The following is a 13,394-nucleotide window of genomic DNA, read 5'->3' on the forward strand; positions in this document are numbered from 1 at the left end:
ACTCTTCCCATTCTTCATTTGCACACATTTTTCTTCAAAAAAATATTCTTTTTTTTATTCTTGTTCCATCAAGAAGTTAATTTCTGTGGTGAAACTTATAGACTGAAATCAGGAAATGGATTTATTGGAGGACTTATTTTACTGGAAGTTTATTAAGTCATAGTTATTATTTAGTGTCTAATACAATATGACATATATTTCTTTAGGTCTGTGTGTTTTATTTTAGGATAGTTTATGTTTTATGTCTTGTACTTTATATGTACTTAAGGTTTAATTTCTATTGTTCATGGCGAATTTGAAACATAAAAATTTTATCTTCTAATTCTGATTCTTTCTCTAATGTACAAAGAGAGAATGAAGTAACTGAATCCTCTGATTCTTGTGGTGTAAAAATATCATAGATTTTATTGATGTTATTCGAACTAAAATGCATTTGGTCTTGAATTAAAGTTAACACTGAGAGTTAGATTTATAATCTCTATACACCAATTTAGGTTTGTATGTTTTTAGGAATGTAGGTTCTTATATTTTACGTGTTTTAAGTTTTTATGTATGTTTTGGTTTGTATTGTTTGTATTGTGTATTGAAAGTATAATTTTCCCTCTAATTCTGATTCTCTCTTTAATACATAAACAAACTCTAAGATCTAATATATTTAAGGTATATTGATGTTTTTTAGGAATCATATTCTTATATTTTGCGTCTTTTAAATATAATTATGTATGTACAGTTTCTACTATTCATGAAACATTACAACTTTTTCCTGTAATTCTGTCTAAGGAGACCATGAAGTTACTGAATCCTCTGAGTCTTCTGGTGCAATAATATCATAGATTTTATCAACACATTGTTAGTTCAAAGTTTTACTTTTTAATTTGCATGTATATTTAGGTTTGTGGGCTTTTAGGAATGTATATTCTATTTTTAAACATGAAAGTATTATTTTAGTTTGTACTATTCATGCAACATTCCTTATTTTGTTCTGATTCTGTCTTTAATAAGGAGACTTTAAAGGTAGTGAATGCTCTGAGTATTCTGGTGTAATAATATTATAGATTTTATTGACACATTTTTATTTGTAACTTTTATTTTTAATCTGCATGTATATTTAGGTTTGCATTTTTTTTTAATATGTAAGTATTATTTTAGTTTGTACTATTCAAGCAACATTACTTAATTTCTTCTGATTCTGTCTTTAATGAGGAGACTCTAAAGGTAGTGAATGCTCTGAGTATTCTGGTGTAATCAAATCAAATCAAATTTTATTTATATTGTGCCAAATCATAACAAAAGTTATCTCATGACACTTTACATATAGAATTAGTCAAAACCAGACTCTAAGCCAATTTACAGAAACCCAACAGAACCCTCCAGGAACAAACGCTTGTGACTGGTGACAGAGACGAGGAAAAACTTCCCTTTAACAGCAGAAACTTCGAGCAGACCCAGACTCCTGGAAGAGGACCGTCTGCCTTGACCAGTTGGGGTTAAATAGAGAGGGTAAAGGAAGAGAAAAAGAGAGAGCGATAGAGATAGAGAGAGACTGGGGGAGAGGGGGAGAAGGGGGAAGTAGAGGGAGACACATGGATGCAGGTGATGCATCTAACTAGAACTAGAACATCTATGGAACTATATAATAAACACTATCATAACTATATGGATAAGTGAGTGATGACGATGAAGGCAGGAGAGAGGCAGGAGCACAGCAGCAGGTCCAGAGATGATCCAGGGAAAACCTGTGATGATCCAGGGAAAACCTGTGAGGTGATAAAGCACAGAGACTCCAGGGAAGAAGTCAAGTCAGTAACATTTATTCACTGGGGCGTAAATAGAAGAGAAAATTAGGGAGAGAAAAGGGCAGAGAGAAAGAGGAGCAGAGAGGAGGTCAGAGAGGAGGAGGAGCAGAGCAGAGCTCAATGTATCCAGATGAGTCTCCCAACAGTCTAAGCCTATAGCAGCAGAACTAAGAGCAGCCTGAGCTGCCCTAACAATAAGATTCATCAAAAAGAAACGTTTTTAACCTACTCTTAAACATAGAAAGGGTGTCTGCCTCCCGGACTGAGGCAGGTAATAATATGATGGATTCATAGATTTTATTTTTGATCTGCACATATATTTAGGGCGACATGGTGGTGCAGTGGTTAGCACTCGTGCCTCACAGCAAGAAGGTCCTGGGTTCAATTCCAACACCAGTCGACGGGGGGTGGGACCTTTCTGTGTGGAGTTTGCATGTTCTCCCCGTGTCTGCGTGGGTTCTCTCCAGGTACTCTGGCTTCCTCCCACCATCCAAAGACATGCACTGATAGGTTAATTGGTTAATCTAAATTGCCCATAGGTGTGAATGTGAGAGTGATTGTTTGTCTCTATTTGTCAGCCCTGCGATGAACGGGCGACTTGTCCAGGGTGTACCCCATCTTTGCCCCTATGTGCCTGGGATAGGCTCCAAGTGACCCCCGCGACCCTAGTGAGGATAAAGCGGGTTCAGAAAATGAATGAATGAATGAATGTATATTTAGGTTTTCCTTTTTAAAAAAAAAAAAAAAAAAGTTAGTATTATTTTAGTTTGTACTATTCAAGTGACATTACTTATTTTCTTCTGATTCGGTCTTAAATTAGGAGATTCTAAAGGTAGTGAATACTGTGAGTATTCTGGTGTAATAATATAGATTTTATTGACACATTTTTAATTATAACTTTTAAAAAAAAATTGAAATCTTTATTTTGAACATGTAGATAGTGACATCAAAACAAAAATCAACCAACAAAATATAAGTACTGGTACATAAAAGGTTGATAAGCAAACTAACTAACTAACTAACTAACTAACTAACTAACTAACTAAATAAATTAATACATACATACATACATACATACATAAATGAATAAATACATACATACATACATAAATGAATCAATAAATGAATACATACATACATACATACATACATACATAAATGAATAAATAAATAAATACATGCATACATACATACATACATACATACATACATACATACATACATACATACATAAATATAATAGCCCTGCGATGAACTGGCGTAATGTCCAGGGTGTACCCCGCTTTTGCTTGTAAGTAGCTGGGATAGGCTCCAAGCGACCCCTGTGACCCTAGTGAGGATAAAGCAGGTTCAGAAAATGAATGAATGAATGAATAGTAAGAATAAGATAAATAAATTAAATTAAATTAAATTATACAGTAATAACTTTTATTTTTAATTTGCATGTATATTTAAGTTTGCATGTTTTTTTATATATATATATATATATATATATGTGTAAGTATTATTTTAGTTTGTACTATTCAAGCAACATTCCTTATTTTCTTCTGATTTTGTCTTTAACTAGGAGTCTCTAAAGATAACGAATACTCCGAGTATTCCGGTGTACCATGAACGTCTCAGCCCTACCGGTAAATAGACGACTAGTTTATCCAATCAGCGTACGGATGCCTCCCACATTCGCCAATCAGGTGGTTGCGGAGGCGGGCGCGCGGCTATCTAAAGGCCGGGCTTGGTTTCACGGCGTCGTCCGCTCTCGTCCCGTTGGCGCAGGTGATCCGTCTCAGGATGCGAGAGGAGCGAGGAGGAGAGGGGAAGAGAGAGGGGAAAGCGCCGATGGAAAAGTGTCCAGGACTCGGCTAACGAAAACCCAGGATACCGGCCCGTTTTAAGTCTGTCCCGGGCCAAACGGCGATGAGAGATTGACCGAAAAGGGGCACTTTGAGATATGCTGAGCTTTAACTCTGGTCGGCGATAGTACTATGATTTGGTATGTGGCCACTTTGATAGCAAGTGTATTCAGCACCCGAGGAACGGCAGCTCAAGGTGAGTCGAAGTGCAGGATCTGTGTCCGCCGGCGTTTTGTGTTTAAGTTTCCCCCAACCCTATACATTCACCCCCCCTCTGTTTGTTTCATGTGAACTTTGAATGCATCGCTCGTATGTTAAAAAAAATTTCACTCTTACGTCATGAAGTTGATGCGTGTGTCTGTTCATCCGCGCACCTGAACGCATCCAAGTGATGCACCGTCAAATACACGAGTACTAATGCAGGATTTTGGCTTCTTATTTCCCTGAATCCCTGTGAATTTATGCAGTGATAGACGGATCTGACAAGAGTTGATAGATTTTTTGCAGTGGGATTTTGGTTTTGGACATATTCCATTTCCATGCCCACACCTGGGAGTTTCTACCTCTGCTGTTTTTTTTTTTTTTTTTTTTTTTTTTTTTGTAGAGGGTTTTCCGGGCTGCACCTGCACACCAGAACAGGGATGATGTGATGGTTAAAATGAAGCTGATGGAGATGTCATGAATACACTATAGAAGTGGATGCACTGTCCGGCTGCAGTTCAGTCTGTGTCCGCTAGAGGGAGGGGTTTCTGAGCCCGCATTGCAATATGGTTAAATTTGAGATGTTGATGATGGATTTGGTTCACTTTGATTCATTTATTTGTTTATTTTGAGCATTTAGAGCACAGGTGTCAAACATGCGTCCCGGTGGCCAAATCCAATAAGAAATAGTGACATTGCACTTTACTAACTTATTTTGGTTATTTATTCCATTTCTTTGCGTTATTTATTATTATTGTGACTTCAACTTTTTAAAATTTTTAAATTTTATGTTCTTATCCTGATTTTTATCCCGGATTGTTTTTTTTTATCTCCTCTGGTTTTTATTGTGTTCTGTTGCATTTTGTTTTTATTTATTTGATCTTATTTATTTATTTTATTCTTTTACTTATCCATGCTGCTATACTGATGAATGGTGGAACACGGAACACTTTTTGTCCTGTCTTTTTGTTCTGTCTGTAAGCGTGATCAAGTACCTGTCCTACATGTTCAACGTATGTATTGTTGTAATACCAACGCAATCAGGATGGGTTTGTGAAATACAAAAATTACACTGAAGATATTAACAATCGAGAATGTCAAAATCATTTTAATTCAGGTTCCACATACAGATCAGTTAGATGTCAAGTAGATCAGACCAGTAAAATACTCTCATATTAAACCTATAAATCAGGGGTGTCAAACTCATGTTAGTTCAGGGGCCACATACAACCCAATATGACCTGCAGTGGGCCAGATGATTAAAATAACAATAATACAAAAATAATATCAATTCCAAAATTTGTATGTCTAATTTCTATGTTTTAGAGTGAAAAAAGTAAAATTATATTATCAAAATTTTTACATCCTTTAAAAAAATGTTGAAAAACATGACCAAACAACCATGACCAAAATGAAATTTATTAAGAAAAAAAAGTGCAATTTTAACAATTTATGCCATTATTTGTCCTCAGCTTCTCATTTTCACATGTTCATTACAACTTACAGGTCACAGTGGATCTACAAATACACATAACATTTAATAACAGACAGAATATTAGTGCAATTACTCTTAATTCTCTTAAGACATTTCAGGTTGTTCATATTTGTTCGGGTGTTTCACATTTTTTTTAAAAGGCGAGTTTGTGAATGTTAACATTTTTTTGTAATTTTACTTTTTTTTTAAATACTAAAACAAAGGGAAAAATTTGTGGTTTTCATTATTTATAGGTTATAATGATAGTATTTTACTGGTCTGACCCACTTTAGATGGAATTGACCTACAATTATTTTGACATCCTTGATTGTTAATATCTTCAGTGTAATTTTTGTGTTTCACTAATTCATCTCGCGGGTCGGACTGGACCCACTGGCGGGCCGGTTTTGACCCCTGGGCCGCATGTTTGACACCCTTGCTATAAATAATGAAAACAGCAAATTTTCTCTTTGTTTTAGTGTAAAAAAAGTAAAATTACATGAAATTGTTGATATTAAAAGACTGTTATTTTACAAAATATGTGAAGAACCCTGAATGTCTTAAGATAAGTAAATGCAATTTTACCAATATTTTGCCTGTTATTAAATATTTTGTGTATTTGTAATTGTAATGTAAGTTTTAATGTACATGTGTAAATGATAAACTGATAATCTGAGGTAATCTGGTAATCTAATATTGTTAAAATTGCAGTTGTTTTTCTTAAGACGCTTCCAGTTGTTCATGTTATTCCGATTTTTGTAGATATAAACAGTATCATTATTATCATTATCATTTAATTTTACTTTTTCCACTGTTATTATTTGACTGGTTCGGCCCACTTGAGATCATATTGGGCTGAATGTGGCCCCTGGAAGAAATGAGTTTGACACCCCTGATTTAGAGAAAACATGCAAGTTCAAAATTCCAAAAACATTCATTTTAACTCAAAAAGGAGTGGGAAGAAGAAAAATTTTTTTAATCCCACCCCCATTCTCACCATTAAATTCAGTTTCAGACTACTTTATTTATGCCCGAAGGGTAATTCAGTTCACAGTTACCCTGCAATATTGGACATCCAAACAATTAGAGACAAACAAACAAATGCGAAACATTCATAGCAGCATATGACAGCCTCATACAGACACATTCACCTGTCAGTACCCATAGAACCGCAACCAGGCAATGACTAAGATGCTAAAAAATAATAAAAACACAATCCATAGCAAATCAAATCACCTTCAGTTCCTTCCCAGCGTTAAGCAGCCTGATAGCTGAGGGAATAAATGAGTTGGAATATCTGTTCGTTTTCCAAGGGGGTGCATACTAGCGCCACCCAGAGGGCATGAGAGAAAAGTCAGGGAAGAAAATGTGCCCAGGCTGATCTATAATTCCCCTGGCTTTCTGGACCACACGTTTCTAACTAAAATAACATGAACAAAACGTGTAAATAACTTAACATAACGTCTTAAATACTCACTCCTGTCCTTAGACTTCAAGCGAGATCGCTTTTAATGTGAGTTTTAAGGCTTTTAGTGTTGGTTTGGAGATTTACTGATTGGTACAGTGATTTGGCAGGGGACTGACCACTTCATCCTTGACCTCTGACCCCCTCATACATGCATGTGTGAAGAAAAAGGCAGAATCTTCCATTCAGAATATATATATAGTTGCTTATAAGTATAGTTCCTGCATGATATGAGGAAAATCTGGAATAATTTGCCACTTAATCTGAGGTCACATGATGCTAGCCGGAGCTTCATCTAACTGGTCAAATACTTTTTCTCCTATTTGACATTTAAGGCAGATGTTTTCCACTAAGATGGTGAAATGTGGCTTGTGGATGTCGTGACATCTCCTGAAAAATGGAGCAAAACTCATAAGGAGCTTAACCCTTAAGGACCCAAACAACCGCAGACGACCTAAACCATCTACTGATTTAAACTGTTTAATACCTGTTGATCCGTTAATCATATCAATACATGTAAATAATTTATGTAAAATGCGGTTTGTCATTGTTTCATGGTCATCAGATATGACCCATTTGGATGTTCAGAGGCTCCATAGTTACCATGGAAACACCGTCATCTTCTACAACATTGACTCACTAGTAAAACCCATGGAGTTGGATCAATGACAGTGGATGGAGACACTGGGTTTATGTTCAGTTAATGAAAGATTTTGCTGAAAAAGTCAGTTTTTCTTCAGTTTTCTCTGTTTTTTGTATAATAACCCTCAACCTTAATTTGAGTTTTTTATGATCATCTACATGATTAGTGAATTAAATATAGTAAAATACCTGATTTTCCCCAAAAAACAGCAAAATACAGAGGATAATATTAGAATAAATAGCAATAAATCACTTAAGAAAGGTTAAAATTGCAAGAAAAATACATTTGTGAACTGCCACCCAAGTAGCACTGGGTCTTTATGGATTAAATGATCAATTGTCAGTGAGAATCCAAAGGTGTGATATGTGTCTTTTTAAGGATAGTTTGTGTTCAAGTCTGTCTAATAAGTTGAATTTAAGTGTTTATTAGGAACAAGTGTACATGTCACATAACAGTGACTTTCTGTCATGTTGCATTTTTTCACATTATGGTTAAAAAAAAAGGAGAAAAGGTCATTTATCGTACACTAATGAAACTAATAATCAAAGTAAAGACCAAATCAAATAATACACATGCATATAAAAGACGATTCTGAGGTTTAAGGTTAAAAGATGCAAATGAAAGGAAGGTAAATGGTGAGTGATAAAAAGAAAAGTGAGTAATAACTGAAACTAAATGATTAACACGGTAGAGGAAAGGAATACTATACTCTTGTTTAGCTTAGTAATGAGGGAGAATTCTTAAGTTAATGCAATAGAGTTGGTTTTACTTTTGCTTTCAAGAATCCATCAGAAATGTGGGGACAAATAAATAAATCCCACAACCAGAACCCTGCATCTGGACTCCATGGGATTGGTTTCACTTTGTATAAGCTATAGATGCTGTTAAATTATCAATATATTAGACTTATTTGAGATTAGTTTTCATAGTTTTGTTAATTAAAATGCATCTGTAGAAAAAAGTTAGGGAAATTAATAGAAATAAAAAATTGTACCATTACTTCCACATCGTTTTCCACTGTGTGACTGGTGCTCTTTCAACAGAGTAACCTTGTCACGCCCCATTCTTCTATTAAGAGTTATACAGAGGAATAAAAATAGTGCTGTGGCAGGTTATTCTGATTATTATTTTAGCATACGAGGTCTTCGTGAGGAAAACCACAGTGAGACTTATAGTATAATTTAGCATAAAGATAACAGAATATCATAACATTCTTTATTCAGGGTTCCTGTGGGGTCTTAAAAAGTCTTGAATTTATGAATGTCATTTTATATCTTAAAAAAGTCCTGCAAAGGTATTACATTTGATATTGTAGGATTTAACCCATAAAGACCCAAACCTCCACCGGCAACCAAAACCATCTACTGAGCTTAAATGTTTAATAACTTCTGATCTAGTAATCATATAAATACATGTAAATAATTGGTGTAAAACACAGTTTGTCATCTTTTCATGGTCATCAGATATGACCCATTTGGATGTTCAAAGGCTCCGTAGTTACCATGGAAACACCCTCATCTTCTACTACGTTGATTCACCGGTAAAACCCATGGAGTGTGATAAATGACAGTGGACGGAGACACTTGTTTTTCTTCCATTTCCTCTGTTTTTATATAATAACCCTCAACTTTACTCTGAGCCTTAATGAACATCTACATGATTGGTAAATTAAATATAGGAAAATACACGATTTACACTGAAAAAATGTAAAAAAAAAAAAAGGAAGATAATTTTCAATCAATGGTGATGACTCACTTCAGAAAAGTTAAATATAGAGAAAATTCTTTTGGGAAATGCCACAAAAGTAGCACTGGGTTAAATTATGTTGCCATAAATGTGTTTAAATGTGTCTATTAAATGTCCAAACTGCAAAGAAAGTAACGTTACACGACTCAGTTCCATCTGTTCCAACCCGACTATTCATGTTGAAATTAGGAACCGACTGTTGCTAACTTTGCCCCGTTGAGAAATTACTTGGAATGGTGGGAATCAAAGTGTTGGAGTAAACAAATACATTTTCCTAAATTCTTTGAGATACAAATTTTTGCCAGTATGGCTGTGAAATAGGCATTAAATTCTATTCTAAGTCATCTTAAAAAGGTCCTAAAAAGTCTTAAATGTAACTGGTAGAAACCTGTAGGAACCCTGTTTATAACATGGGCAATCTTTACATAAAGGGTTGTTTTTCATTTGAAGCATCTACGACTTCAACATGAGTAAAATAATTTGCTAATCATTGGACCAACATGTGCTCAGATATGGTGGTGTGTGCATGTGATCTTGGCTGGAAGCTGTAGCGATGCTGCAGAGACATCACACTTCAACCTAAAAAAAAAAAAAAAAAAAAACTTGCATCCCTGCTACTTTCCCTCCCTTCCACTCATCTTCCAGAGAGGATAGATGGAGGAAATTGGGACAGCGTCTGTGCTCCGGCATCACTGATTAGATGCTGAAGAAAAAGGAGCGGCTGATGATAAAAACCTGCTTTTTTATCACAGTCTGGGAGACTTCTGATGCCAAATCTTGCAGGTGAAGTTATAGTTTTGTGTCGACGTCCCTCTGTCACGGGCTTGGCTGGATGCACGGTGAATAGTTATGTAATGTCCTGCTTAAAGAGGATACTCTTAAGCACCGCCTGCCAAAAGGAAAAGACTTAGGGAGATGTTTTTAAGCGGCTTCCCTCGTCTCTTCAACGCTCAGAAGGCAGCAAAAATTAACTTGTGGATCGAAGAGGAGTAGTGACTTGTTTGTGTTTTACGGACTTCTCCTTTCAGTCGGTGGAACTGGTTCTGCAAATGGTCCTTTACCCGTTCTTAAACGCATCGCCGGAGCTTGCGGTGCTCTGCTGCATCCGAGCGTGTGCACACAAACACAGATGAACGCACCAGCCGGCAGAGGTGGCGGTGGCGGTGGCAGCGGTGGTGGCGGGCATCCTCAACCTCGCTGCCGTCTCAAGCTGGCAGCCGGTAAATGCCTCGCCCTTTGCCAGTGACGACCCTGGACCTGAGCCAGACCGCCTCCTTCATCCCACGTCCCCCCCTCCCTCGCCTCATTTCATCCCTCCCCGTTTCCTCTCACTTTCCACAGAGTCTGACTCAGGTCCTCGCCACCTTCCCTAGCTCACCCGGTCTTCCCCTCTTTTTCGCCCCCGTCTGGTCGTCTTCCTCCGCCGTACACTCGGATGAACCCGTCTCCCTCTGGGATTTGAGTGGCCTCTCAGTGTGGAGGGAAGGGAACATGGTGGGTTGTGTTAATGGAGGCTCAGGGCGCGCTCCACAGCGACCGTCTGCTGCCATATGCAGGCACACTTGTTACCCCTGCCCACGTACACACACACACACACACACACACACACACACACACACACACACACACACACACACACACACGTCAACGCACAACCATCCCCCCGAGGAGCCGAGTGTCTTTAACCAGGATCTGAACATATGCCCACTAACAGGCTGTGTGCCCCAGACTAAGTTGGACTAATTATGACTAAGCTGGGGGATAAATGCCACTCCGGTGCTCGATAAATACATACAGTGAGCCTCAGCATGGCCAGAGGGCGGGGGCTCAGTGGGCATCAGACAACTAAGAGGATAGTGCAGAGGAACAATGGAAACAACATACAATGGTGAACTTGTTAGAATGCACTGATGGACTACATACTCTTATATGAATAACTTTATCTTAAATCATACATGGGTGCTTCTATGAAACTGGGTTCATTCTGGTACAAACAATGTGACCTAAACCAAGAGATATTTCCTTCCCCTGTCATACGTAATGTTCTTATTGTCATTATGGGGCGGTACGATGGTGCATTGGTTTGCACTTTTCACTACAAGAAGCTCCTGGGTTTCATTCCATGGGCCTTTGTGTGGAGTGTGCATGTTGTGAGAGTGAATGGTTGTGTATTCATATTTGGGTGCTTCTATGAAACTGGGTTCATTTTAGTACCTGGTACTTTCACAGCTTTTTAGACCCAATAATAAAAGAGAAATTTAGACATATTTCCCCCTAGGATGTACCTTATGATGACCTCAGATAAATGCCAAAAAATTCTACTCTTGCTCTGAGCCATCCCAAAATTAATGATTTTTTAAAAAATAAAATATTGGAGCCAAAAATAGGACCAAAATTTGGACATGAAAAGCTACCCAGGTGTCAGTGTGTTTGATCTGGAAAACATGGCTTGAAATGGTCTTATATAGCACTGTAAATAAAGACACTGTGTTAAATTTGTTGATCCTAGTGGTTTTTCTAATCCAGACGTGGGTTTTACATGACTCTCAGTCTCATTCCAGGTTTTGTGTGTAACCCATTGTGTCCACTTGTGTTACATGCAGAATCTGCCCATTTAAACACATATAAATCATGAGTGATTTTGCAAGAGCAGCCACTTTTGTGAAACACTCTGCCTTGCATAATTAATTCGATTACAAAAATGTACCTGTGAGAGAATTAAGATACTCAAAAAAAAATAGTAGCACATAATTTTCATGTCCTTTTCACCGTGTTACATGAAGATTTTTGTATTAAAAAAATAATATAAAATATATAAAAATGTGTTTTATCTGAAAAATAGTTTCTCTTTTATCTCAGTAAATATTTATTTTTAAAATAGACGCAAAGTGCTTCCAAACTTGCTTCATAACATTAGTCTACATCTGGTTTGAATTTTTAGCCCCCATGTCCTGTTTTCATCGAAACACCCATAATATAAAGTTGTGTAGCTGTGGCTCAGGAGGTCGTGGGTCGTCCAATAATTGAAGGGTTGGTTCAAATGTGCTGTTTTGTCCTTGGGAAAGACACCTCACCCACTCTCCCTCCCTCCAGTGTCATTCCCACTGGTGTATGAATGGGTGTGAATGTCTGGGGTGGATTGGCAGCCACATTTGCCCCAGGGCACATGTAGTTTACCACCACCAGAGAGTGAATGAATAATGGATCATTAATGTAAAGGGCTTTGGGTGCCTTGAAAAGCACTGTAGAAATCCAATCCATTATTATTGATAAAAAAATTCAGCTTTCTTTAGTTTGTCCACTCTGACATGGATATTCCTCTAAAACAGATATTCTTCCTCCTGCCCACATGACACTCATTTTACTAAATATCTCAGAAAAATTGACTTCGAACTGGCCCAAATGCTCAGAAAAACCATAGTTGTTGTTGTCCAGCTTGTGCACACCATGGATAATACTGGACATAACAGACGTTGAGGCTTTAATCAGTGATGAAGATGAAGCAGCAACAACATTTCAGAATGCAGCCTGTTTGTTTCTTGTAATATACTGGTGGCATTGTACCCGTGGTGCCATTGTACGATAGCATGAGAGGCTAAAATGCCCTGCTGTGGTGCAACAGTGGCATTGTACCCAAACGCCCTCCTGTGCTGCAACATCAATCGAACAACGTGCATTATATAGTAGGATTAACCCATAAAGACCCAGTACTACTTTTGTGGCAATTCCCAATCTTAAGTGATTTAGCCCCTTTTATTCTAATACAATGCTCAATATTTTGCATTCTTAAGTAAAAATCAGGTATTTTGCTATATTTAATTTACAGATTACAATTGATGTCCTTAAAAGCTCAAATCAAAGTTGAATGTCAGTACATCAAAGACAGAGAAAATGGAGGAAAAAGTTACTTTTTCACTAAAATATATCATTAACCAAACATAAAAATAAGCGTCTCAATCCACTGCCATTTATCAGACTCCATGGGTTTTACTGGTGATTCAGTGTTGTAGAAGATGACGGTGTTTCCATGGTAACTACGGAGCCTTTGAACATCCAAATGGGTCATATCTGGCGACCATGAAAAGATGACAAACTGCATTTTAAACCAATTATTTACATGGATTGGTAGGATTAGAGGATCAACAGTTATTTAACTTTTTATATCAGTAAATATTTTTGGTCACCATCATCCATAATATTGAAAAAGAGTCAATGTGAA

General features: G+C 37.1%; 1 protein-coding gene across 2 annotated transcripts in view; it reads left to right on the forward strand.

The window, feature by feature from the left end:
• The first annotated feature begins 3,578 nt into the window (after positions 1-3,578).
• igsf9bb (immunoglobulin superfamily, member 9Bb) overlaps positions 3,579-13,394 on the forward strand; it is a 206,006-nt gene continuing 196,190 nt past the window's right edge. For both annotated transcript variants that reach the window (XM_030154685.1, XM_030154686.1), the window contains exon 1: positions 3,579-3,842. In XM_030154685.1, coding sequence (XP_030010545.1) covers positions 3,779-3,842 — 64 coding nt within the window. In that variant the 5' untranslated portion in view covers positions 3,579-3,778. The remainder of the gene's footprint in view (positions 3,843-13,394) is intronic.

This window comes from Sphaeramia orbicularis, chromosome 14 (genome assembly GCF_902148855.1).
Source record: "Sphaeramia orbicularis chromosome 14, fSphaOr1.1, whole genome shotgun sequence".
NCBI lineage: Eukaryota > Metazoa > Chordata > Actinopteri > Kurtiformes > Apogonidae > Sphaeramia > Sphaeramia orbicularis.